General features: G+C 48.2%; 1 protein-coding gene across 1 annotated transcript in view; it reads right to left on the bottom strand.

The window, feature by feature from the left end:
- LOC125947337 (uncharacterized) overlaps positions 1 to 26,996 on the bottom strand; it is a 58,973-nt gene extending 31,977 nt beyond the window's left edge. The window contains exons 1-3 of the mRNA XM_049671817.1: positions 26,800 to 26,996; positions 12,579 to 12,718; positions 2,230 to 2,297 (exon numbers count right to left, since the gene is read on the bottom strand). Of these exons, the coding sequence (XP_049527774.1) occupies positions 2,230 to 2,297; positions 12,579 to 12,718; positions 26,800 to 26,919 (328 nt within the window). The 5' untranslated portion in view covers positions 26,920 to 26,996. The remainder of the gene's footprint in view (positions 1 to 2,229; positions 2,298 to 12,578; positions 12,719 to 26,799) is intronic.
- Between the last annotated feature and the right edge of the window lie 773 nt (positions 26,997 to 27,769).

Raw genomic sequence — 27,769 nt, 5'->3', positions numbered from 1 at the left:
GGTGCCTTCATCAGGCATTGTCGGAGCAGTGGTCTCTTGCTCTCTTGCAGTCGCAAGAGAGCAACGGTCTCGGTGTCAAGAGCTCGTGATCTGCGCTCACGCCCTACATCTATGAGAGTGCCCCACTACTGCTTGCTCCCTGTTCTTCTTCTTCACTACAATACGTATATATACAGGGTGTGTCAGCTATCACGTAGCACAATTTAAAAAAAGAGGAACGGCGTTACGCGAATCCAACCTAGTGCGTATTGTTTCTAGTACAGTGGAGTAGCCGCCAGTAATTTTTTCGTTACTGAGATTTCAATAATTATTTGTAATTAATTATTGAACTCGAGAAGTACTGTCTTAATTATCAAAGTGTCAATGAGAAAGTTGTAGTGCAACATGAAAAAACGCCCGATACAGCTTTCTGTTGCTCAATACGTGCTACATAAATGTGTTTTTTCCGAGTGTGAAAGAAGCCCGCGAATGCACGCAGAATTGCCGCACGACTGGCCGCTCGAGACACTTTGCGTGTATTCGCGGGCTTCTTTCATGCTCGGAAAAACACTTTTATGTAGCACGTATTGAGCAACAGAAAGCGGTTTTTCATGTTGCACTACAACTTTCTCACTGACACTTTGACAATTAAGACAGTACTTCTTGAGTTAGATAATTAATTACTATTATTTAATAAATCTCAGTAACGAAAAAAATACTGGCGGCTACTACACTTTACTGGAAACAACACGCACTAGGTATGCTTCGCGTAACGCCGTTCCTCTTTTTTTTTAAATCGTGCTGCGTGATAGTTTGGACACCCTGTATATATGCTGTATGCATGACTACAAACAAAGATATGCCGTTTGCCTTCAATTGTTAACCTGGAGTTTTGTATTTACGTCACGGAATTTTCCGACCAACGTGAGGTATACAGCTTCTCTGTAAGATCAGCTTGCCAGTACATCTCGTTTCGTGTTCCTTGTCTTCGCTTCGGCAAAAATGCCGAGGACGTCAAATGCCACTTTCTACGCGTTAGGTTCTCGTGTCACACAGGCAGAGACACTACTTGTTACCCAAATTTAGACATCCAAAGGTTATGCTACAAGCACACACCTCAGAAAGTGCTTCAATGATCCCTGTTCTCGCATGAGGTAGGTGATTAACTCCACACTTTGATAACAGCGGTTTCAATGGCTGTGCTTAACAAATTATGAATTCATTTTCTCTTGCGTAAGAATCTCCTAAATCACTGTCGTGTACGAAATTTATCTCTATTGTTTCTCACAGTTTAATTGCAAGTGTGATATTTAGATGAAAGAACTGATCGCGAACAATTTACCTTTTTTTTGTCTTTATTGCAAAGAGATTATAATACCATCCTGAGTCATTTTGCGCAGTTCACCTTTTTCTAGTAGATAACAGAGCAGGGCGGGCATCACTTGCCCGACTAGCTGCTATCTCCAGTTACAAAATTAAAGAACGCTCAATTATTACCTGGAAATTTTAATGTCAGCGAATAAGTTCCAACAATAAATTGGTGAAGTGTAGTAGTCAACTCAGGTCTGCTTACGAAAAATTCTGACCAACAGCTTTTTAGAGTTGTTCAGGCGCAATACACATCGCATGCATCCTGCAGCCGCGCAAGCTATGGGAACCCTTTCGGATTCCATCGACGGTGAGCAGCATACATGACTTCGAAAGGGCCAGGAGAGCTAGCTGATAACACGAATCACTCTGAAATAACAATAATTGACATTTGCAATTCCTATACTAGTAAATCTATATTTATATAAAATGGCTATGTGGTATAAAATCTTAACTTTGCGAGCAATCTTCTTATATGGAAGATTGCTTCTTTCCACATCACACTGCCCTCATATATAACCAGCAGCTCATGCACACAGGCCCTCTCTTTCACAACGCTTGGAGCTGTACAAGTGAGCTACGCAGTGTTGTCCATATGGTTCACTCAGTTCTTTGCATATATAGGACGCACTGCCATCCTGAAGGTTTAACGTTTAGCCTTTACAGCATTACGACAAAGTGCATTTGACAATGAGGTCAAAGCGCGTGCTAAGAGGTCTGTTCTGCACTCAAAAAAAAAAAAAAGAAAGAAAGAGGGCTGCTACATGAGACGAACTGGCCCACTTTAGGTGGTCGATATGTATTCAACATCCTTGAATGAAGCATTGACGCTGTCGTTACGCTGTGCTGGTAGGCTGAAATTAATTAAGGAAGGGAACTCACCCATGCCTATTGTGAAGGTGACTGTCCCCAGTGTCTCACCTTGTGATATGCGGAATGGGATGTGCAGGCTGAAAAAGGAAAACGAGAGAACTATAGCTTGGCTTAAGGACCTAAATATATTTCACATTGCCTTCTATCAATATTACTGCTTCGTAAACTCTAGAAGCCGTGAGATTCTGGCTGGCGTTCGTCAGCTAGCTGTATTATTTAGCGCCTATGTGCTATTGGGATACGTAACTGGATACTAGTGCTGTCATAGGCTCGACTTATCGGTACATTTGTGGGAAAAAATTTGTATTTACCCGTGTAAGGTTCGCACCTCCACTTTGGAATAGAAAATTTTCAGAAAGCTTCACTAAGCATCACGCTCATACCCGCGTGATGTAACTCGCTACTAAAGGGCACTAGTTGCCTGTGAAAATAGCATTATCATCATTCAATGTATCTCGCACTTGGCAACAAACCGCAACTTTTCGTTACCAACTACGACGAAACGGCGCTTGTCGACTCCGCCAGTAGGCAAGCCGTTGCGAGAGGAATGCCCTGAAATGACCATTGGCCGCAAAAGTTCTTGTTTTTGACTTTTGCGCTTCAGTAAGTTGGTCTGTATCTGACTAAATACGGAATGAAATAATCGTGAATGATCCAATACGACAAATAATTACTGATAACATCGTAAATTATAAGGAATTATTGCGGCACTTTCTAACGCACGCCCAAAACCATACGAAACGGAGGTTGCCACTGACGGGATACGTGATCACGTGGGCTAAACATTGTCGAGTTTGAGAGGCGCGCATTCTGAATTGCCCCTCGCATAATTCATCTGCTAGTTGCGGACGTGTTACACTTTGTCGGTGGCGTAAGAATCACAATCTTCATCACTGTTTGTGAGTCCGACCATGATTCCGAAATGCTAATCGCTGCCATAGTGGATGTAGCCAGCCATTGGTTATTCAGGCTCTGCAGGGCAGCGGGTTGAAAACTAAAAGCGCTTCAAGCGGCCATGAAATGAAAACAAGTGCATTGGTCGCCAAAAAAAAAAAAGAAGCGAGCGTAGAAAAACAACAATAATAACTAAATGAAACGTGGAAATTCCGCTGCTTTTCTCTCCCGTCCATCTATAACGACCTGCGGTTGCAAGCGAATTTGACCCACTGTTTTCAAGGTCACGTACAGGAAAACAGAAATGGATTGATATGGCTGCAACAGTGCCATCTCTTTGAATCATTGGACATCGCTGCACCCCGCATCGATGGTCCGTCAGGTCGGTGAGCTCAGACTATTGCTGCATCCAGTGCCACTTCACGTGAGACCCCTCCTACGACGCATAACCGTCTGACTTGCTACATACGACGATTTTGTACACGTGAGAAGAGCGTGCGAGAGGCACAACGGCGCTCCCCAGATCCGGCGTCTCTGCGCGTATGTACGATAAAAGACTTCGGATCCCCGTCAGGAAGTATAAAACAAACGCCTTCGTACTGCGCCTTCTCCTTTTAGATGAACATTGTCATTAAAAGCAAGTCATCGCGAGCGCCAAACAGTTTTCAACGGCGCACCATCCACTGACGCACGGCCCGGATGGCCGAAGTGGATATAATGCAGGCCTACACACTGGCTGCCACTGCCGACGTGCCGACCGTGCTTGTAATCGCGCCGCAGGTCGTGATGTAGAGTGCTTATTTTTCCCCACGTTATTAACGTTTGTACGATTATGTCCTGGCTCGTTTAACTCAACATTTCTCGACGCCAGGGGTGCAAAGAGCAAATGGTAAGCCAAGTGAGCACCCTCGTTGGGACGGTCAGTGTGTGGTATGCGCCTGAGAGACGAAATGCCATCGCAATGCGGCTCCCAATCACGGCAGTGTATTAGTAGTGAGCGCTGCTTTGTATAGAACAGGCGCTGTGTGTATATCTTTATTCTATTATAGCTCCTATTTCAAGTTAGAAAAACGAGCTAGCCAATCGCTGTGCCTCCATAGGCGGCGATCGACGCGAATGACACGGCTATGGGTGAGAGACCGGCGAATGGCCGGCCGTACAGCGGCGCCTGCTCTGTTTCAGACCTTACGCAATCTACGCGAGTTGGTTGTTCGTACGGCGTCCGATCAAACGCCATATCTCGTCGAAACTTGGAAACTCGCTGGGTTTGGTAGTTTGTAGAAGTCGGACGCTGGATTGTTCGTGTGTCTTGTGATGTGTCAGATGACCAAAGCGACAAACAAGGAAGGAATGATTGTATCCTCGTGCTCAGCTGAAGTATCCTCACCAATTACATCCACAACATTCGCTGAGTGGGAAAAATGCCACAAAAGTTTCGCATCATCGTAATAATGACGCTGTCACGTGGTACAGTAGTTCTCCTGCTCGGCCGCTTTTGCAGACTTTCAAGCCATATTAAATATGTCCAAGGCAACGTTCGCCATTGACACTCGATCAGAGCTACTTACGTATTACGAGAAATAGATGGAAACAAGCATCTTTGAAATTTGGTATGATTGGTTTTTTAAAGCCTTCGTACCAGTAGACCACATTGACAATCGGGCGTAATAAGGTCGAGTGCTTGAAGATGGATTCAGGCAGACAGCTGCTGGCGTACGCCTACAAAGTTCGCGTGTGCGCTTACTGGATTTAACGGCGTAAACTCGCGTATGGGCATAAAGCCAATAAAACGGCAAACGTATTTTGCGCAGACAGCGCAAGCTGACTGTATCGTGAAGTAAAGCCCGCGTGGGGGCGGTATCTGCACATCACGGCGGCCTGCGACACAACTCTGGGTGCGCAATAGGCAATAGACGAACACGAAATTACCCGCGGCGGAGGCCTTCACGAAATTTGAAACCAGTTTTACTATAATAACGCCCGCCAGCTCCTACTTAGGATTTGGAAATGCCTGCCGTATGCACTCCAACCCAATTTTACTCTTCTCTAAATTTCTGTTGCTGAATGCGCGCTACACAAAAGTGTTTGTCCGAGCGTGAAACAAGCCCGCCAATGCGCGCAAAATTGCCGTGCGTCTGATCGCTCGAGGCGCCTTGCATTTATTCGCGAACTTATTTCATGCTCGGGAAAACACTTTTACGTAGCAGAAATTAAGCAACAGAAAGCTGTATCGGGAGTTTTTCGTGTTGCTCTACAATTTTCTCATTGACACTTTTCATATAATTATAATATTCGCAAAGTTTATTTAATAATTAAGTCTAATTATGGAATTAGGCGGAATGCAAAAAAATAATCCGAGTGCCCCCAACCGACGGCAAACAGCATTACCTTGGTTCTGTCCAGCTATGTGGCATTCGCATACTTTTAAATCTTGGTGCATGGTAGTTCGGACACGCTGTATAGATTAACCTTATAGATTAACCTTATGAGATGAGTAAATGGTATGTTTTAGCTATGTCTTCAGTACCAGAGAAAAACTGCTGTGTTAGTGAAAATTAAAGCGTCGCATTTGTGAATTATTTCAATTTGTTGTTGATTTTATCTGAACACCGAAATATCAGATATATGTTGGTACTAAGGACACATGCATGTTGCCCTTAGTTAGACATCTGGGTGAACCCATTCCTCTGAATTCATACAAAACTATCAAGGCTCACCGTTGTAAAGCCCACGTTATAGAATGAGGGCTATAAAGTACAGTTGTGTGCACTGTGAATGCGATCTGATGCGAGCTAGCGCAGTAGACGACTTGGCTCAACAAGCCCCGAACGACAAGCGTTGATTTATATCCACCTAGAAGTTGGTCCCGGGAAATGTAGGCGGCGTTGCCGCGTCTTCACAAGCCGCCATTGCAGGACATATGGACTTTACGGGAGCTTTGCTACCATGAATACATTACATAACTTTATTTTAATTCCGGCGATTGGGAGGCCCGGGCCTGGGTCATATACCTCGGAATTTCTCTACGTATAATGAACATTTCTGGGTGGCAGCAAAACGTTGTTGGGCCCTTTGGCACTTAAACAACATCGCTGTGCCAACTTTTCTTCGCCGATAATCCGTTCTAGCGATATATTTTTCAATCCGTAGTACGCCGCCGAGATTTTGCACTAGCCACCGCAAGCTAAGCAAGGCGAAGCGTGCCAAGCACAGACGTCGACACGGCCCTCCTTATCCGGTTATGTATGTTCACTTCAATACTCGAACCCACTGAAACCATCTCCAGGATGCGCGAGGGAGTTCGCGCATCCTGGAGAGGGTTTGGGACACTCGGGACACTCGGTCCCATGCCGACACTAAAGTCCCGATATAGTAAAAGTACCGTCGTCTACTCTTTCCTCCGCCGTCTCCTCTCCTAAAGCGCTTGCTTTTTTGCCACCGGAGACTGCGGCTGCGTAGAGTGACGTTCAACATGGCTCCGAGGCGGAAAAAAATATAAAGAAGTCAAAGCGCGCGCTATCATCGTCCAATCGGAGATACAGGAGACAGCGAAGCGGCGTTGATCAAAGGATGGCGGTACTTTAGCCGACACATGGCAGCCGCGCCGCTTCCACCACTGGCGGTTGCCGGATATCCAACTTGAAATTATTCACAAATGAAACAATTCCTCCATGACGTCACTGATGAGGTCAGAAGGTAGAGGGAGAGGACGCGCAGTCGCGAGGAGCCCTCCTCTCCCACTTCGTATGCAAGTGGGCTATGTTCTCTTGCAGGTCCGCCGGCCGCGTGGCGACATTGAAATTGAGCAGAACCTCGATCACAACCACGAAGAAAGCAGTAAGCGCTTTCTTTCTGCCGCGTTTACCTTGCAAGCTTGATGATGATAATGAAATAAACTTTAATTTACGACACAGTGTGCCCGAGCGTTTGAGCTTTGGATCACTCTGGAAGGTCCCTCATTCCAGGAATTCTCTGGCCGCGATAGCATCCCGGGCTCTGGCGACAAGACGTCGTTGGTCGTCCGGGGCCAGGGGGGAGATCTTGGCCTCCCAAGTCTCGGCGAGGAGGTTCACGCCTTCGGTCGTTGTAGGCTTGCTAACGGCGCCTTCGGGGCGCCATGGGCACTCGAGTAGTGATTGAGCCAGAGTGTCTGGCACGACGCAGATTGAGCAGTGGTAGGTGTGTAGTACAAGCTTCTATTGCTTTTTTTAAGCACTTGGGCATCGTTTGTATATCCCCAGCGTCAAGCAATTATAATGGGAAATATTTATATAGTAACCAATATTCCTTGTTAAAATGTAACATTTGGGCATTTCGTGGAAGTAGTCGCTTTGAAATTCATAACTTGTGGTTAAGTTTACGGCTGCAGTTCAACTAGTCCGCAAATACCCAGTGGGGGCTAGCATAAAGAAAATAACTTCCTAGCACCATCATTCATTAGTTTTGTTCGAGTGTTGTGAAGTCGATCAACTAAAGCTGGCCGATTTCTCTGTCAGCCAAAACTCAACACAAGTAAAAGTCGACCGCTCTTCTTTTTATTCACACATTTCGTATTGGAAAAAGACTGACCTCCACGCAGTGCGAAAGTGTCAATGTGCAGAAGCAATTTTCAATGAAAGCTGAAATTTGTGCATAATACGCGAACATAATCCAGAAGATCCAAACCAATGCGAAAATGAATAATTGCCGCAGATGTGTCTTTCTTTTTTTACTTTAACCTTGGATGAGCATGTCGACAAAGAACGAAGGAAATGTATAGCCCAAAAACACGCACTCAAGTCCTTCATTAGAAGTATTTCACCGGCAGCAGATGGGCTGCCGTCATGACGAATGAGTAGAGCGACACTGCTCTTATGTCAGTCCACTCAGGCTTGCACAGAACTGGCTTACTCACGAAAAATGAATACCTGATCCGAAAACAGAGCGAAATACTTGTGCTTACCTGTTGTCATCAGGAAACATGAAAAACTTCTCAGAACTGAAAATCCCGCTGTTAGAACACCACACAGCTGCACAAGACATGTGATGTCCTGATTTAACCATCTTCGTCTAATGCTTCGTTGGCCCGGTTTCCTGCGTCTTCCGTTCCTTGCACGCCTGATCAAACGTATCTGTATTATCTCTCCCATCTTCATATTTGACACGACAACCGAAGCAGGTGACCGAGCGCGATCGGACTTCTGATACCGCTGAGCGAGTGGCAAGGGTTAGGGGAGGCAAGCTCGACGGACGCACGAAGACAACCACCTTTCCGCACTTCGCCTGATTTAAAATTCATAAAAAGAGAAATAAAAAAATTAACTTACGATGTCCGGCAACCGCTAGGACCGCACATGTTCCTTGAAACCTAGGGTGCCTCGATGCCAGCGCCGCTTTGCAGGGTGGGTACAGACTTTGAACCGCACGGTGCCGCCGCTCTGGCTTTTTGGCGCCATGTTGGTTCTTTCGCGCCGGCTGTCGAGCTGAACGGACCCGCGCTCCATGTGCTTTCTTTGTGGCATTGTGGTGCGAGAGCTCGTGTTTTGTGGAGTCGCTTGTGATATTCGTGCTTGTGAACGAACCATGACAGGCTGTTGATTCCTTCTGTGCACTGGATCGAGCGCAGAAGGGCAGCGAGTATTTCGTTTCCCCCACAACGTTGAACTAAGGAAGAAATTGGCAGCGCAAGTGAAACGTGACAACTGGGAATCGACGGACACAACGAAGATGTGCGAGGTAAGGATCATGATTTTCTTAGTAATAATGTCCCTTTGTAATGCTTTTCATTTTCACAGATAAGCTGCACGTATATGTTGGCGTGCCTTTTATAGTGATAGTAAGGCTGCAGTACGGTGTGGTCGCCTTGTTTGTCTTGTAACTGCGTAGGCTGATTCTAGACATTTGTGAATTGACTTTTTTGTAGCTAGAAGTATTAGGGTCCTTCTAAACTCGTTTCCTTTTTGAGTTCGGGTAATATTCTCTGCAGGCATGAGGGGTTTATTTGTTCGCTGACTCGGGTGTGTGCGAGGAAAGTGCCTTAGGTCATAAGTACTGAAGTACTGCAAAACATTGTCAGGGTCCTTGTTGTTCTTCACAACCACATGGCATGCACTTACTGTATTATCATTGCCATTCCTCAGCAGGTTCTGTGGGTCGCTTCTACTTCCATGGTGTATTCATTGTTGTTTTATGTATTGATTCTGCTAGTTGGTTAGCGGAATTTTTATCAAAGGTGCTGTGCTTCTTTTTTCACTATCAATTCGTGCATTAGATACGGAGGCTGCACAAGCTTTGAGGCTTACGCTAGGTTGTTTTTAGATGTACATGATAAGACATAGATGCTGATGTGTATGTTATGTGTTGTCAGCCTTTTCGTGAGCAAACGTTGTCGAAGCAAGGTTGAATGCACTGCAAGGTGTAGCGTGCTTCAAGCTATGAAACTTCGTTTACGCCTGATATGAACTTGTGCACGAAAATCTTTCTTCGTATTATGCTAATGCGAAGGCCTGCTGAAGCATAGCTGCATAGCAGTATGAAAGAAACTCGGTGTGTACAGGGTCGACCACATCTAAGGTGAACATCTCATTAGTATCCAAGACATCATAGAAGTTGATGATCATGATTCGAAAAATCATTACTGTGCTTATCGACACCATGATTACACATCGTATAACGAACATTTCACTCGTGAATTAGAATCAAAGCTGTAGTTTTACCGGCTTGAATACTAATGAGGTGTTCACTTTAGATTTGGTCGACCCTGTACATTGTAAAAATACCGTGTTCTTTGTGCGAGGACAAATTACCTTGGGACACCATCATTTGTATACCTGATATTTACATTTCAGGCACGTTTTCTTCTCACTCTAATGCTTTGGTAGCATTTTTATAATTTTTACATTTTTTTTATTTTTGCAGCTCGGGCCAGCCATAGAAAGCCTCCAGGTCAGCGAGCGCTGCCCACGACCTTTGTCCTCGATGCTTCTCAGAGGTAGCCTGCTGCTGAAGGGGATTAGTGACAGTAGTGACTCTGGTAATACTGAGCAGAACAAGAATCCAGAGCAATCAGAGCAAGCAGAGCAATCCACTGATATCTTTTCTCTGCAACCAAGTGAGCTGATAAAGAAGTTGCAGGACTTGCACAAGAAGAATACTGCGCTCAACGTTCAGCTGTTGCGTTGCAAGAAGAAACTCAAGAAAAAAACAAAACGTTCAAAGCGTCTACAGGAAAATATGTCTGCTTTATGCTTCCAATCTGAAGTTTCTCAATGAGGACCAGAACTGTGCCTTACATAAACGGAGCAGAAAGGAATCCATGTGGAGTGCCCAGACTGTCAAAAAGGCTATCCAGCTCAAGTTTGCCTGCGGCTCAACAGGCTATGGTGTTTTATTAAAGCAGAGCAACACTTTGCCTTCTATAAGAACACTTTGTAGGTGGCTTCAACATCTGTCTTTTCAGCCGGGACTCCTTAAAGAAATATTTGACATCACGGCAACAAAGGTAGTGGCAATCGCAGACATCGAAAAGGAATGTGTTCTGGTTATGGACGAAATGAAAATCAGAAGGACACTAGAAATTTACCGTGGCAGTGATGCATTCCTTGGAACAATGGTGCTTCCAGAGAGCGACCAACCTGCTAACCATGCACTTGTCTTTATGGTTGGTGGAATTAGCACCCGATGGAAGCAGGTGATTGCCTATCGCTCCACCGGGGCATACGGGTGTATTGGAAGCCATGCCAGACCGGGGTCTTGATGTCCATAGATCTGGTAACCAAACTACATAGAGTTCTGATCGACGAGCGTGGGTACACATTTGCCCTGAGTGGAAGGCTCGCTCAAGGCTGCCTTGAAAAATTGTTTTCTGTAGTACGAATGAGGAGTCCCGTACCGAGTGCTTATGATCTGAAAAAATGCACGAAGAATATTGTCGCTGAGCCAATTCCTGAAGGTACCGAAGACATCCGAATACGCGATCGGTGACAGCACCTACCTGGTCGATGTTTTCTCAGCAGAAATTAATCAAGCACAATGCATCACTCAGTGGGAAGAGAGTGATGGGAGAAGTGCCTTTATTCTCAACTTAGAAGAAGTTTCTTCTCTTGAGGAAGATGTGCTCGCTGACTTGGCAGACTTTTTGTTATAGCCGATTATCCGCACTGTGGCACACTGCTCTATGTGCATGCTAGTGGATGAAGAACTTGGACAGGAACACCACGTTACTCAAGTAAAGGAATATGTCTAAGGCGGAAAAAAATAATTTGTGCAAGAGACAAATTCTGGATTTTGTTTTTGAATGTGAGAGTGCTTTCAAGTCTTTTGTTGCTGAAGCTCAAGATCTGAGCCGTCTGAGAACACCATTAAAAGCACTGGAGGAAATTATTGGAAAGAATATAACCTTGCCAGAAAACCCATATTATCAGCACAAAGATGTGACTGAAAAACTTCTTGAGCGATTTGTGTCCACACGTCTCCTCTATCTGCGACGGCTTAACCCTCCTGAAAAGCCGGCTGAGTGTTATGCTAGCAAGACTGTAGCAGGTACGATCCTGCAGTATGGCACCCAAATTTAACCAGATAACCTCGCTGGGAGCTTATAATGTGAATTAATTAGTACTTACTTTTGTAAATAAATTGTGTTTGATTGTTGAAATCTGTTCTCAGTGCATTTTTCTTATTCAGTAGGCAGCATAACTGCTGCAGGCCTACTCACGCGACGTCTCCTAATGTTTCTTCTTGTTTCATACGTATGACGGGAAAACCATAAGAAACGAGTTTACTATAAAAAGAGCTTCAAACCTATAATGTCATCTAAGTGTACAATTGTAGTAGTATTTGTGGTACGTCTGCGGGTAAATAAAAAAGGTGGTAACCTCGAAAAACAATCGTGGCACCTTCAGGCTGCGATACACGCGAGAAGTGTCGGACAACCTCCATTGAAACGAGTACTTTATGCAAGCAAACTGCTTATCAGGTGGTAAAGCAGAAAATCTGCAATACGATCGCGGCGGTACCGACCTTAGCTCGCCCACCCCGCTTTCCTTCGGTCCGATAGTTAATCTGCAGCCGCACACGTCTAGCGCCTCCGTATTGGGAAGAACAAAAATGGCGCCGAAAAGCGTGGGTGTCCCCACCCTGAAAGCGGCCCTGGGCATCGAGGCACCCTATTGAAACCGAAACTAGCACTCGCCTTCCGGGGGTTGCCCTCTTCATTTGTGCGCGCTTTTCGCCTCTTGTCAGACAATTTGACAAGAAAAACCTGTCGAAGTAGGTTATGCTATTCGCATGCAATGCCAACAGGAATGACCTCCTATACACGAGGAGTGTTTTGATTGGGCTGTTCAAACAGCGCTACGAGTCACCGCCGCATGCTCGCTTCGTCGGTTCCACAAATTTGACGTTAGCACATATTGGAATAAAGTACGAAAGAAATAATTTTACGTTATATGGCCCTAGCTAACTCACAAACCAGTCGAATAACTTACCCGGATGAAAAGAAGTCGAACATGTATGTTGCTGTCTTTGCCTCGACATCGACATCTGTGCGATGTGCTGCAAGACACTCAAATACGGTATCGTTGTCCGAGTCCGAAATGGCCACAACGTCCTGGAATTTCTCCATTACCTGCGAGAAACAAGAAGGTTCACTGAACTGCTAAGATTTCTTTAACAATATAACAGCGACTGGAATATCATGGCACTGGAAATTTTTTCAGAAACAATTTACATACCTGACAGTGCCATGCAGTGGAAAGGGGTCAATTTAGAGGATTACATGTTATGCACATTCTCTATTTTACTTTTTAACTTGCGTAATTTTATTTGAACGAAATCTTATAAAATTGCATGTCTTCAATTAACAAAGGAATAAGGCAAATTATCATATTTTCATTTATTACTTTGTTCTTGTATATCACAAGAGAAAAAGATTTTGTGAAAGAACGTTAGAAAGTGCCTATAAGGTGAACCACTCCTACAATACTGTAACACAAGGAATAAAGTAACAGTGTAATATATTTACAGCTGATATTACAAGAGACAGGCAGCGCAGGCAAGTCCCTAACGTTGTTGTCTTCCGACACCAGCGCGTGCCCTTCTTCTTCCACCTTGGTCCCAGCGTTGTAACATATGGCCCTCCGTCGTGGAAGCACCGTCCCGGTGCGTCTTATGTAGACGAAGACTGGTAGCGTTTCAGGCGGCCAACATGCACGACGTCACGGGGAGGCTGGGCAGAGCAAGCGGGGCTGGTGACCGGGGAGATTTGTATGTTACAGCTGTCACCTGGCGGAGGACCCCGTAAGGACCAGCGTAGCGCGACATTAGCTTTTCTGATAGGCCAACGCGGCGGCTAGGAGACCATAGAAGGACAAGGTCCCTGGGAAGGAAAGTAGCGTCACGGTGGCGACTGTCATATGTGCTCTTCTGCTTGTTCTGGGAAATAGAAAGGCTACAATGAGCAACTTGACGTGCCTGTTTGGCTGTGGCAATGACGTCTCGGGCGTAGTCCGACGTAGAATCCTGAGCGATGGGCAGGACGGTTTTGAAAGGCAATACGGGGTCGCGGCCGTCCAATAGATAAAATGGTGAGTAACCGGCTGTGTCTTGACGCGACGAATTGTACGCGAATGTGACGAAGAGGAGAGCATTGCCCCAGTCACGGTGGTCATCGGAAACGTACATTGATAGCATGTCGGTGATGGTGCGATTAAGACGCTCAGTAAGGCCGTTCGTCAGCGGATGGTAGGCAGTAGTGAGCTTGTGCTTGGTGGCGCAGGAACGGAGTTGGTCGTCCACAACTCGGAAGAGGAAATACCGGCCGCGGTCTGTAAGAAGGTGACGAGGAGCGCCGTGATGAATGATGACGTCGTGCAAAAGAAACTCAGCGACGTCGGTCGCGCAGGATGTCAGAAGAGCTTTGGTGATCGCGTACCGAGTTGCATAGTCGGTAGCGACAGCAATCCACTTGTGGCCGGAAGCAGATATAGGGAAAGGTCCAAGCAGGTCTAACCCAACGCGAAAGAACGGTTCGGATGGCACGTCGATAGGTTGAAGGCGACCAGCAGGGAGTAGAGGTGGCTTTTTCCGGCGCTGACATAACTCGCAAGAAGCGATGTAGCTGCTGGCGGATCGGTATAGACCGGGCCAAAAGAATCGGCGTCGTACACGATCGTACGTGCGAGAGACGCCAAGGTGACCAGCCGTGGGTACATCGTGTAAATGAGGGAGAATGGTGGCACGCAGATGGCGGGGAACGACAAAAAGCAGCTCGTGACAACTAGGGTGCATGCTGCGCCGATACAACGTGCCGTCCTGGAGGAGAAACAGTCGAAGGGAAGGGTCGGGTGGCGCAGACGCGAGCTTGTCCAAACGTCAGGTATGTAGGGGTCACGGCGCTGCTCGATGGCGAGGTCAGCGGATGCAGAGAGCGAGGAAACAGGAGCAGGAGTGTCGGTCGCAAAAATATCCGGAGGGTCGACAGGATGACGTGACAGACAGTCGGCATCTTGGTGTAAACAAGCCGACTTGTAGGCCACGGCGTACGGGTACTCCTGAAGTCGCAATGCCCAGCGACCGAGGCGGCCTGTAGGGTCCTTCAGGGAAGAGAGCCAGCACATCGCGTGGTGGCCTGTAGTGACTGTAAGCGGCCGACCGTATAAGTATGGACGAAATTTCGCGACGGCCTAGACAAGTGCAAGGCATACTCGATCGGTGATAGAATAGTTGCGTTCAGCAGCAGCAGAAAGCAAATGACTTGCGTATGCAATCACACGGTCATTCCCTCGCTGACGCTGAGACAAAATGGCGCCGATTCCATGACCACTGGCGTCAGTCCGGACTTCCGTAGGCGCAGACGGGTCGAAGTGTGCCAAAATAGGTGGAGATGTTAACAGAGAGATGAGCTTCGAGAAGGCGGTCGCTTGCTCAGGGCCCCAGGAAAATGAAGCATCAGCTTTCAGAAGCGCAGTAAGAGGACGGGCGACTTCCGCAAAGTTGTGAACAAAGCGGCGGAAGTAAGAACACAGGCCCACAAAGCTCCGTACTTCCTTGGCGCTGGTCGGTACGGGAAAATTCTGCACAGCCCGCACCTTATCTGGGTCTGGGCGCACACCAGTGACTCAACAAAATGGTCAACGATAGTGATTTGACAATGACCGAAGTGACACTAGACGATTAAGCTGGAGGCCAGCATTTCAAAATATAGAATAAACTAATGAAAGGCGCTCGAGGTGTGTGGCAAATGTAGGAGCGAAAACGATGACGTCATCTAGCTAACAAAGACAGATGGACCATTTTAGTCCATGCAGAAGTGCGGCCATCATACGTTCGAATGGCACACAAGCCACACAAGCCGAAAGGCATGACTTTGAATTGGGATAGCCCAACCGGTGTTACAAACGCTGTCTTCTCGCGGTCCATGTCGTCTACAGCAATCTGCCAGTAGCCCAATCGAAGGTCGATGGAAGAAAAATATTTCGTACCGTGAAGGCAGTCCAGCGCGTCATCGATGCGGGGGAGAGGATAAACATCTTTTTTAGTTATATTGTTCAAGAGCCGGTAGTCCACGCACAAACGCCAGGTGTTGTCCTTCTTTTTAACTAGGACTACAGGGGACGCCCACGGGCTTGAAGACGGCTCAATTATTCCCCGAGAAAGCATCTTTTCGACTTCCGTTTGAATAACTTGTCGCTCATGCAAGGACACCCAATATAGTCTCCGGTGAATCGGATGGGTGTCGCCAGTGTCAATGATGTGTTTCGCAATAGAAGTCTGACCTAAAGGGCGACCATCCAGGCAAAAAATGTCACTCAATGAGGCGAGCAAACGACGTAACTGGTTGGCGTGCTGAGGCGCGAGATCAGGAGAAATCATGTTGGAGACGTCGGGTAAGGTACTTGGTGAAGAAGGCGATGAAGCACCTTGAGACGACGTTTCAGTCGTCAAGGCCGAGAGGTGGTAGTCTTCGCAAGATGACAGCGTGCCTAAAGCTATGTCTTGCGGTAGAACGTGGCTGTATGGTCCGAAGTTTAGAAAAGGCAGGCACGTAGAATTGTTCGTAACATTGACGACAGTGTGAGGAAGCGCAATGTTATGGGCCAGGGGGACGTCCAAAATAGGAGAGACGATGTAATCGCCGTCAGGCACAGGTGGGGAGGGCGAACCGCACGGCATAGCTTGGGGGCAAGACGAATGTGCTTGGTTGAACACAATCTGCTGGCAACTTCCTCAGGAGGGTCAGAAGAGCAGGACAAATCGACCTGAACAAGTCCCGCGGAGCAATCAATCAACACCGAATGCGCTGATAGAAAATCGAGACCCAAAATAACGTCGTGGAGACATTCTTTCAGAATAGCAAAAAAAAAAACAGAGGTCTGATGGCCGGCGACACTGACACGAGCAGCGCACATTCCTATGACGGCCGGCGTTCTGCCGTCGGCGACCCGCACAACAAAGGACGCAGCAGGTACGAGTGATGACTTTAGTCAGGCGTCGACGAAGATGGTCACTCATGACAGAGATGTGCGTGCCGGTATCAATTAAACCCGTTACAAGGACACCATCCACGTACACCTGAAGTAAATTTCTATCCGTCGGCAGGGTCAGCAGAGGAATTTCAGTCCGGGTCGATGTAGCAGCATCACCCCTCGGAGCTGCACCCGTCAGTTTTCCGACGAGCGCCGGTACATGGGCGACGGAGAACGGCGAAGAGTAGCTGGGCGAGGCAGGGGCCGTCGAGGAGAAGGCTAACGACTCTGCCGCGTAGGTGGCGAGGCCTCAGCACGGTGGTAAGGCTCTGTGGATTCTTCCGGCGGCGGGACGACTACCTGGCTAGCGATGGTCTGGTTGGAATGCATATCGAAATGAGGGTGTCCAGGTGATGCGGCAGTGACGAGAAATATGACCAACACGTCGGCAGTTGAAGCAAATAGGCCTGTCATCTTGTGTTCGCCATTCCGTTGGGTTACGATAGGGCCTTGAGAGGTACTGGTTCCGCGGAGCCGGGACAGTAGCAGTAACGGCGTCGGATCGGTTGATGGAGCAAACGGAGGGAACACCAAGGTTCGCCAGTTCTTCGCGAACGACAGACTGGATTAGGGAAACCGTCGGTCGAAAATCGTTCAGGGCATACGTGTGCGAGTTAACCGGCGACGCGGCCTCTATCTCTCGGCGAACGATGCGCACAATGCTTTCGGACGTGGTCGGCTGAGGCGCGGAATGGTATACGCACGATGATGTAGCGGCTGTATTTGGAAGACGCGTATACTGATGGACAATTCGACGGCCTTTAGCTTCTTCGAAACGTCTGCATTCACTTATGATGTCGTGGATGCTGGTGCAGTTCTTGTATACATAGTCATCGTCAGTACGTCCTTCAGTATACAAGGCATCGTCAGCTATGCCCTTCAGCACATGGTTCACCTTTTCATCTTCCGGCATTCGCTCGTCCACCTTGCGGCAAAGGGCAAGAACGTCCTGAATATACGTCACGTATGACTCGGTTGACGTCTGGGCGCGAGTTCCGAGTTCCTTCTTCGCGGCTCGTTGTCGCCCAACTGTCCTCCCGAAAAGGTCGCAGAGCTTTTTCTTGGATTGCTCCCAACTCGTTAGCTCCTCTTCGTGTGTCGGAAACCAGACCCTTGCCGTGCCTTTCAAGTAATAGATCAGATTGGCTAACATAATGGCCTGATCCCACCTGTTACTTTCGCAGACACGCTCGTACAGCCGGAGCCAATCTTCGACGTCTAGGTTGTCGGTACCCGTAAACGTGCCAGGGTTGCAGGGCTGAGCCAAGATGATGGTTGGCATGGTGGGCACCGTTGTGGTCGCCGTTGTTGTAGCCGCTTCGTCAGTCGGCATGGTGGTAACGGCCAGGCTACGTCCGCTACGGAGCTCCGTCTCGCGTGAGATGTACCCAGCGACCTCCACCAAAATGTGACACAAGGATTAAAGTAACAGTGAAATCCATTTACAGCAGATATTACAAGAGACAGGCAGCAAGTCCCTAACGTTGTTGTCTTCCGACACCAGCTCGTGCCCTTCTTCTTCCACCTTGGTCCCAGCGTTGAAACAACATTGTTACGGGGAGATGTCAAAAAGGGTTTATATGCAATGTTTACAAGTGACAACGAGTGGCACCACAACAATAAAGATGGCGGGCCGGGATACAGCTCGTCCTCTTTCTCGTCTTCTATGCCACGTCTATTTCGTCCGCAGGATATGTGCATGGCTCATAACATTACCCCCTGGCGGCGAAAGCACCAACTCGGTGCAGTTGAAGTACGACGGAACGGAAAAGGTTCAGAGCACACACAGGGCTAATCAGTGTCTAGGACAAGGTAGGGCTTCAGGCGGACGACGTGCACGATGTCGGTTCGGAGTTGAGCCGATGGGGACGAAGGCAACGGAGCGATTTCGTACGTTACGTCGGTCACGAGGCGACACGCTCTATATGGGCTGGTGTACGGGAAGCAGCAGCTTTTCAGAAAGCCCGACACGGCGCGCTGGGGACCAGAGGAGCACAACAGATCCAGGGTCAATGTGGGTAGTCCTGTGATGGCTATTGTATCGAGATTGCTGGTGGATCTGCGACTGGCTGAATCGCGCGCGGACAACTTGACGTGCGTGGTCAGCACGGGCAATAGCCTCTCGAGCATACTCGGTACTGGAGCACGCGGAAGAAGGCACCAACGTGTTCATGGGCAATGTAGGATTTAGGCTGAGTAAGAGAAAGAACGGCGAATAGCCAGTCTCATGTCTTGACGTGTTCTACGCAAATGTCACAAAAGAAAATGCAGTGTCCCAATCCTGTTGGTCAGCGGACACATACATTGCCAACATGTCGGTAATTGTCGGTTCAGTCGCTCCAACAAGCCATTGGTGTGTGGATGGTAGGCCGTGGTCAAGTTGTGTTGCATCGAGCAAGACCGTAGAATGTCCTCGATCACCTCGATGGCAGGGTCAGGTCGGATACCGGCCGCATCAACAAGATGACCAAGTAAGGTGATCTCTCGGCGTCCGAAGCGCAATTTGGAAGAGTTCAGTTAAAGCCGGGCTCTGCGAAACAGCTCCAAAATATCCGATAGTCGTTGGAAATGACTGGACAATGTGGACCCAAAAACGACGACATCGTCAAGGTAACATAATCAAGTAGACCACTTGAACACACGAAGGATGGAGTCCATCTTTCTTTCAAATGTTGCAGGGGCATTACACAACCCAAAGGGAATTAATTTAAACTGGTAGAGCCCATCGAGCGCAATGAAGGCTGTCTTTTCACAATCCTGCTCGCCAACGGCAATTTGCCAATAGCCAGACCGAAGATATAAGGAAGAAAAATACCCTGCGCTGTGGAGAAAGTCGAGCGCACCATCTATTGGCGGCAAAGGGTAGACGTCCTTTTTATAGATATCTTCTTCAGGTGCCGATAGTCGATGCTGAACCGCCAGATGTTTTTTTTTTCTGACAAGCACCACAGGGGGCGCCCAAGCACGCGCAGATGGTTCAATGATGTCCTTAGTCAGCATTTTCTCAACTCAAGCTTGAATGATACTGCCTTAGGATGTAGACACTCGGCAAAGGCGTTTATGGATGAGTCTAGCATCTCCAGTATCGATGCGATGGGTTACGAGTGATGTCTGGCCAAGATGGGGCGAAGAAAAATTTTAAAATATCGCGGTAGGATGCTAACAAGTTGCGAAGATCTTCGGAATGAGAAGGGGAGAGATCAAGGTCAACCATACCGTCAAAGGGTCGTCAAGCGTACTACGAGCTTGTGTCCGGGCTTCCAGGAAACGACTGTGGAGTATCGATAGTCACGGCCAGAGGGCCGTGTGCGCCTAAAGGTGATATGCTGCCCAACGTGATGCCTTCGTGAAGAAAATGTGGGGTGTGTCCAATGTTAAGAATCAGTATACACGCCCGGTTCTCCGCAACATCCCAACAGACTGAGGGAGTGCAACACACCGCGTCAAGAGAGCGTCTAGAGAATCATGATCACATAGTTACTGTCACAAACAGGGGGCGCTGAGGTCAACGTGACATATGTCGTGGTAGCTGGTGGCAGACGAACAAACACGACGACACATAAACGCGGTGGTGACGCGGTGTTGAGGTCGGGTACAGAAGGGAGTTACAACTATATAAGGCCAGATGAGCAGTCAATGAGGGCAGAATGGGTGCTCAGGAAGTCATGGCGAAGGATGACGTCATGGGGGCACTGGTGTAGAACGAAGAATAGAACTGAGATCTGGTGTCCAGTGAAGCTCACACGCGCATTACACATGCCAATGACGCAAGGTGTACCGCCGTCGGCAACGCGAACGACAGGCGACGTGGCGGGCGTAAGAACCTTGCGGAGACGACAAGAAAGGCGAGCGCTCATTACAGATATTTGAGCCCAAGTGTCTATGAGCGCCGAAACAGGCACGATGTTCACTTCTGCGTCCAAAAGGTTTTGTCGGGTAGCCAGGGTCAACAGAAGATTTCCGGGTTGGTTGGCCAATGTAGCATCTCCTCTGGGAATTGCACTGGTCAGTTTTCCGAACATGGACGACGACGGATATGGCGACGGCGAGTGACGGGGCAGCGGAGAGGGCGAACTCCGGCTTAGTGGGGATAGCGAGCGGTCGTAGCGTGGAGTCGGGGAAAGGACGTCAGGGTTCGGTAAGTCATTGCGGGCAAGAACGAACAGGACCGATGGTCTTCGAGGCGGTAAGTGTACGCGGGACGAGGTGACGACGCTCGGCGATTGCGACAATGGCGGGAAATATGGCCTATTCCATTGCAGTTGAAGCATATTGGCCTGTTGTCACGCGTGCGCCACTGGTTTAGATCGCGGTATCCGGAATAGGTCGATTGTGGGCGGGGAGGTCGAAAGAAATTGATGAACGCAGGGCAACTTACGGCACAGATGGGATGAATGCCTGCGTTCGCCATCTCTTCGCGTACGACAGCTTGGATCAACAGTACTGCCGGGCGGGACTCTTCGTCAGAACGGGCCTGAGGAACAGATAGAGATGCGGCCTCAATCTCACGCCGCACAAGACGCAGCGAGCTTTCGGTACCAGGCGGCTGGATGTCCTCACACGTTGAGGTAACGGCAGTGTTAGGGAGCTGCACGAATTGTTGCGTGACCGGACAGCTCTTCGCCTTGTCAAAGCGCCGGCACTCTTTTATGATGCATCGACGGTAGAGCCGTCCTTATGTAATGATATATCAGTAAAATAATAGTGTCATCAGCGATGCCTTTAAGTATGTGGCTGACTGTGTCAGCTTCAGGCATTTTGTCGTCGACCGGCCCACATAGAGCTAACACGTCCTGAATGAACATGACACATGGTTCAGTTGATGTTTGGGCCTGCACGAAAGTTCCTTCTTGGCGGCTCGCTGGCGCCCGACTGCCTTCCCGAAGAGCTCCTGTAGTTTGTGCTTGCAGGTGTCCTAACTACCAGTCAGTTCCTCCTCGTGTGTTTCGAACCAAACACGTGCCGTTCCCTTGAGGGAGTAGATAACGTTAGCTAGCATGATGGTTGTGTCCCACTAGTTGTTCTTGCTGGCTCACTCGTATTCCGTTAACCAGTCTTCGACGTCCATGGCGGCCGTACCGGAGAAGGTACCAGGGTCTCGGAGTTGGGCCAGGACAACCGATGTTGTGGTGGCAGAGGCTGAGTCAGCGGGCCTCTCAGTCGATATGGTCGTATGGACCGCAAGTTGTCCCCTGGGAAGTTCCGTGGTGTCCATCGGATATATCCCGCACCTCCAACAAAGATATTACGGGGAGATGTCAAAAAGGGTTTATATACAATATTTACAAGTGACAACGAGTAGCACCACAAGAACAAATATGGCGGGCCGGGATACAGCTCGTCCTATTCCTCGTCTGCTATGCCACGTCTATTTCGTCCGCAGGATAGGCGCATGGCTTCATAACACTATGTATAAAGGCTCAAAACCGACGTTATTCGACGGCACTCTGCTTATTTTGGCGCGCCGAGTCGAACAAGGTAAGCACAGAGCTTTATTGGTTTAGTTATTCACGGTAAAAAAGGCTGTCCTCTCCTTCTAATGGTCGACGAAAGTACGGGGTTAGTAGAGATAACTACTTCTATTTATAAATTATGCATTAACCATCGACAATGATGTGTGTGATGATCCAACAATGATACCATCCGAAATTAGTTGCCTAGAAGGCTAAATCGTTGCTTACGATCCGAAATTAATATTCCAAACATAACTTTCCCAGAAATAGCAAAGTTATTTACTAACTCAAACAGGTGGCGTGATAGGCATGTTTGTTATCGCTGACATTTGCAAAATACTAACAAATCTCGCCTACAATGTTGGTTCATGAGCTTGCACCGTATGTTTGTGGTGTGTATTATTATTATACAGCTAAACTGCATATGGCTAGCCTGATTCGTCCGTCCGTCGCCTGTATGCAGAAACTATCATCATCAACATTGTCTCGAGCGTCGTCGTCTTCTTCCGCAGCTGGCTCGTTGGCGCCCCTCGGCGCAGTCACGCCAACGTGCTCGAGAGTTCGGGAATATAGGGTTCATTACCGCACTCATACCCACGACCGTTGGTGGGAGTCAAACCTTTGGTGTTAACAACGCACTGCTCCCGCGTTCGTCGTCGTCGTCTTCCTACACAGCTGGCTCCGTTGCTGCTCATCATTCCAGCGTAGAATTTGACTTCTCTTCTGTCGTCATAATGGGGAGACCGCGTTTACGGAGGTATAAATCATTGCTTAAGGGGGTATGAGCCGTTCATTGTCTTACTGTGACTAACAGATTTAATTTTGAAGCAATTTAATTTTGAAAACTCGCGAGCGGCAATGCGACAACGGCGGACTAGCGGGCATACCGTCAGTGACGTCGTTTTCCCTGTCGCAGCCGAACGAGTGTGTAACCTCATTAAGAAACACAAAGATCTAACCAATGATTTAGAAACACTTTACTGTACCCTCTGGATTAACGCAGTGATAAACACCGGGGCCGCACGTTTCAGCTTTGCTGGTTAACCATCTGTACGGAGTGCTTGGGCGGTGATTTTAACAGAGGAGCTGTTTAACCCTTTCCCTGCCAAGTTTTATTTCGACTGTTACATAGCCAATGCCGTTTTTTTCCACATGCCGGATCAGTGGATATTTTAGGCTATATTACATAGAGGGCTGTTTTGGTCACCGTTTTCTCACAATTCAGTATTTGTGAACACTTCATAAATTACTTGGCCTGCCACCGTCTAGACGGACGGACATGCCCCATGCACTGCCCTTGCTATGTTCAGTCCTGGCCGGGTTGCTCTTTCTTGATAGGGTAACATTTTATGCTACACTGAAACTGGTTCTCCATAGTCTATTTCTTCTGATTCATAATTCATCAAGTATTCATAAATTTCTCTGCCTGTCAAAGTGCGGATGGATCTTGCGTATGGCTGCCCTGTAGGCAGAGCGACAAAGCACTGAAAAATTCGCTCCACCTGCAGTAAGAAATTTACCTTACAAGGTATTTGTGGCTATATATGACATCTCCATAGATGGCACAACCACCACCAATGTTGGTTTTTGCACTTGTTGCTTCTGGAGAGGCAGGGAGTGGGCTGAAAACAGAAAACGAGTATACTCGGGAGTAGCAGTCATAATGTGTCTGTAAGCCGGGCGTAAGTGTCTGTTGAATCCAAAAAACACCCTCGCTGAGCGATGACACCTGGGTTGCCTTAGCGACCACCGACGCCGCTTTGCTAGACGTTCGTCCCTTTGCTCCAGTGTCTCCGCAGCACGTTCAGCCTTCTTCTGTTCATTCCTTATACGCTCAACCGCTAATTGCCAGGCAACTACTTCGGGATCCGATGAGTCAAGCTTCTCCGTTCTTCTGCGCTGTTGAGCAGCATTTGCGCTCTCCTTCTCCATGGCTATACCACACTGGCAAACGCCAGTCAGAAGCGCAGCGGCTCCAGCGCAGTGTCAGACGGCGACTGCACAACGAGCGCGCGCCGGCGCCAGTGCGTCTACCACGACTACGACGTCACTCCTCTGGAATGCGCAGACCGGCGGCGGTGAGTCGCGCGCGGCGGCGGCGGAGTGCGCGAGAGGTGCCGGCTCCGGTGGCTCCGGTGCGCAAGCCGTGTGACATCACTGATCCTTGCGCATGCGCAGCACGGCTCTTGATGTGCCGCGCGAAACGGGCTTGGCTAGGCCAGTGTAGCTAACGCTGCAAAACCCCCTCGCTGAGCTATTGCACCTGGGTTGCCTAGCGACCACCTTGCGGAGCGGCGTGTTCTGCGCCTCCTCTCCGTGCCGTGCACATGTTGCCTTGAGATGGGACGTTAAGGAGAGGGAAGGAGAGGATGTGCGCGGGGCGCGCTATGCTCGGGAGAGAAAAAGAAATTGTAGCAGCACCAACGAGGCAACGCACAGAGCTGCTGCCGACGTCGTTCGCCTTTCCCCGTTTCCCCGCGTTTGCGCGGAACGCCCGCGGTGTCCGTGACTGCAGCAGGCACCTCTGGCGTCGGCTCAGGAGATTTCGCCCAGCCATGCCCCGGCAAGTGTGGAGGAGCAGATTGGCCATGACGTCACTGGGGAGGTACAGCTCGGAGCCGCCGCGACGGTGGAAGAACTGTAGTTGACTCTGTGGCGAGTACATGTACCTTTGACATGGGACGACCTACCAAGATCCTGACACCCGAAGAAGAAGCCGCTCATCTTAAAGCGCGTCGCGCGGCCAAGCGAGAATCTGCGCGTCGACGGCGAGCCGGTTTGGAATACCGTGCCTAGCAGCACTTAGCATTTCCTAGCAAAACCTATCCAAGCCTAGTAAAATCTGGAAAAAAAGCTAGGTCCATGATCCATTTCACCCCGGACGCATCCGTCCATGGTGCAATTTTCTATTTTGTTTACTATTTATGTACCCCACTCCCCTCTGTAAAGCTCTGTGCGCTTGAGGGTAAAATAAATAAATAAATAAATAAATAAATAAATAAATAAATAAATAAATAAATAAATAAATAAATAAATAAATAAATAAATAAATGGTTTCAATATCCGGCTTGTGTGCTGGAAGTGATGTGTTCGAGTGATGGCGTCGGCCTATTGTTTTTAAGTTTGCTCAAATATTTCAAACAGCGCACTTTGGTGAAATTGACGAGTTTACAAAGTCACAAAGCTGCTTGAAGCCAAAATGAAGAATATTAGGAAAATCCATCTACTAATAATCATTTATCATGTACTAATGTACTAATCATCATTTCCATGCTGGCTTAATCGTCCGGCTTGCAGCTCCTGTAGGCACTAGCACCACAGTTCATCTTAGTAATTATTCTGTGAGGCTCTGTGTCTGAAGCGGTAAACTCGTAAACTACTACTTTGATGCACCGTTCCAAGATGGCGCCACAATCCCGTTAAACGCGTTTGGCGTTATATGCCGGATAGGCACGGAAAAGTGCCTCGAACTCGGCAAAAAAAAAGCGCCTTCTCGCTTCGAATCGCCGTGGCCGCGTCCCTTACGGCACTCACAGACGCCATTACAGTGAAAGGGCGAAACGCCACCTGCGTCTATCAATGTCTTTCGTCAGCCGGACACTGCACAGCTAACCCAGGAGCACAGTTGCAGCCACTTGCTAGTGCAATGAAGAGGCACTCACGCTATCGACCGTGACGCTAACATTTTAGACAAGCACGTTTTCGGGTAATACCTTGCATTGCACGCTTTTCGCACGCACCCTCCTCTAGAAGCGCTTGGAGTGCTGCACAGATCTGCTGGCTGTGTTCCGCTGCTCCGATGTCCCCACTTACCAAGTGTGACGACACCCTCTTCCTTCACTCCGCCCAACCAAACGTGATGTGGTGTCAGTTTGACGCAGCACAGCGCGGTGAGAAAGCGGTGCCGAGAGGCGAATGCGATACACTCCACCGCAGAAATATTGCCCTAAGTTTATGAAACCAAGGGTCTCCCGGGATTCTATCCTGTCTGTCTTTTTATCTTGGTCAGTCCTATTTCAATTACTCACAATCCCCTTAAGTTGCTCATTAAATACGGCACTTCACCGTGAAATGTAAGCAAAGAAAGGCTAGCAGGGTCACATACGGAGAGGCATGAATTTGGCAGCAATTCATTGAAATTAAAATTCATTAAAATACCCGCATACATACCCAGCAGTTTCAGGCACTGCCCCTTCCGCCATCTGACGAAATTCACCGCAATACACCAGCAGAAGTTATTGGGCAGCCTTCTTAAAACGTTATCTTTCAGAAGATTGGCCAAATTTAAAAAAAAATTCACTTAGTAACGCTCGAGATGGTTCGCGCTACTAATAGCATGCTTGTTTGGGGAAATTTACCTTCTCTTCTTTGTTAGAGCACCGGCTAACTCCTGGCCAAAACGTGGCTCTAACGCAGCGGGGAATTCGTCATGCAGAGATATAGGCAAATGTAAGAAAAAACGCTGACGTGGGAGGAGGGCGAGCTGTAAGGAGTGGCTGTCTACCCTGTGCCGGAAGAAGGGTGGAAACGGATTGAAGGTTAACGAAAGAGACACCACGGGAAACACGAATGCAGGAGTGCCATGAAGCGCGCGACATCACGCAAAGTTTGTTGCCCGCTGCGCATGTCTTCGACAGGCACACCTTTGGATATTGTCACAGAGAGAAAGAGATAAATATGGTGAACCGCCTAAGGCGGTGCTTGCGCCTGACTGAGCAAAAGAATGTTACCGCAAAACTGTCTGTTGCATCTTGATGTAGCTTCTGCGGGCCGGCAGGCGTGCCCAGCTTGGCCGTCACTAAGGTGGCAGTCCAAAAAGCGACAAAGGACAAAGCCAGATTGCCGTGCATCGCTGCTATTCGAGAGACGCACGAATGTGCCTTCAGCTTTGTTCCGACTTCAGGAATGTATTTTGTACTTCCGGGAAGCCAGCCGCATTTGGAAAATGTAATTTCCGATCACCGACATTCCATTTAAAGTGATATCTGAAGCTGACAGATAGTATTCTGTAATGTGAACAGGTGACAAGCTGCAAGAGGACATGAATAGCATTTTTAGGCAGTGCTCTGGCATGCCGTTCTGATAAAAGAAATACATTCCATGTCCTCTTGCAGCTTGTCACCTGTTTACATTACGGAGTAACATCTGCCAGCTTGGGATATGACTTTAGGAGTGTCGATATATATATGTTGGCTTTGTTTCGTGTCTCTGTGTGTTTGTTTAATTGAATGTGAATGTGCACCCTAATGCTGGCATGCCACACAACGCTACACACACTGTCCGGCCCAGGATAGTGGTAATAGAGTTTGCGCCAGCAAGGACGCTGCGAAAAAAAAGCCTCTTCCATTAAGCTGTCAGCTAACCGGAAATTGAATTTGCTCCTCATTGAAATGACAGTTCGATTGCGTTTTTTAATATGAAGTTCCCACGCAGAAGTTTTCGGGTTTGTCTCCAGGCTCCAGCAATAATGTCTGAAAAATGTTGAGTTCCTGTAGAGGAGGGGCTGCGGCACCACGTGTCACTGTCACTACCGTACAAACGACTTCAGCACCAAAGTGGAAACGGAGGTTTACGCCGCAAGCTCGCATTCACTCATTTGTCCAGTTGAAATAGCATTTTCTAAGGCTTTATCTCGGATCTCGAAGATTATATATATTTTCTAGTTTTCTTTTAGGACATATCCGAACATGCTGCCTTTCG

This window comes from Dermacentor silvarum, chromosome 8 (genome assembly GCF_013339745.2).
Source record: "Dermacentor silvarum isolate Dsil-2018 chromosome 8, BIME_Dsil_1.4, whole genome shotgun sequence".
Lineage (NCBI taxonomy): Eukaryota > Metazoa > Arthropoda > Arachnida > Ixodida > Ixodidae > Dermacentor > Dermacentor silvarum.
This window is presented reverse-complemented; position numbering and strand designations above follow the sequence as displayed.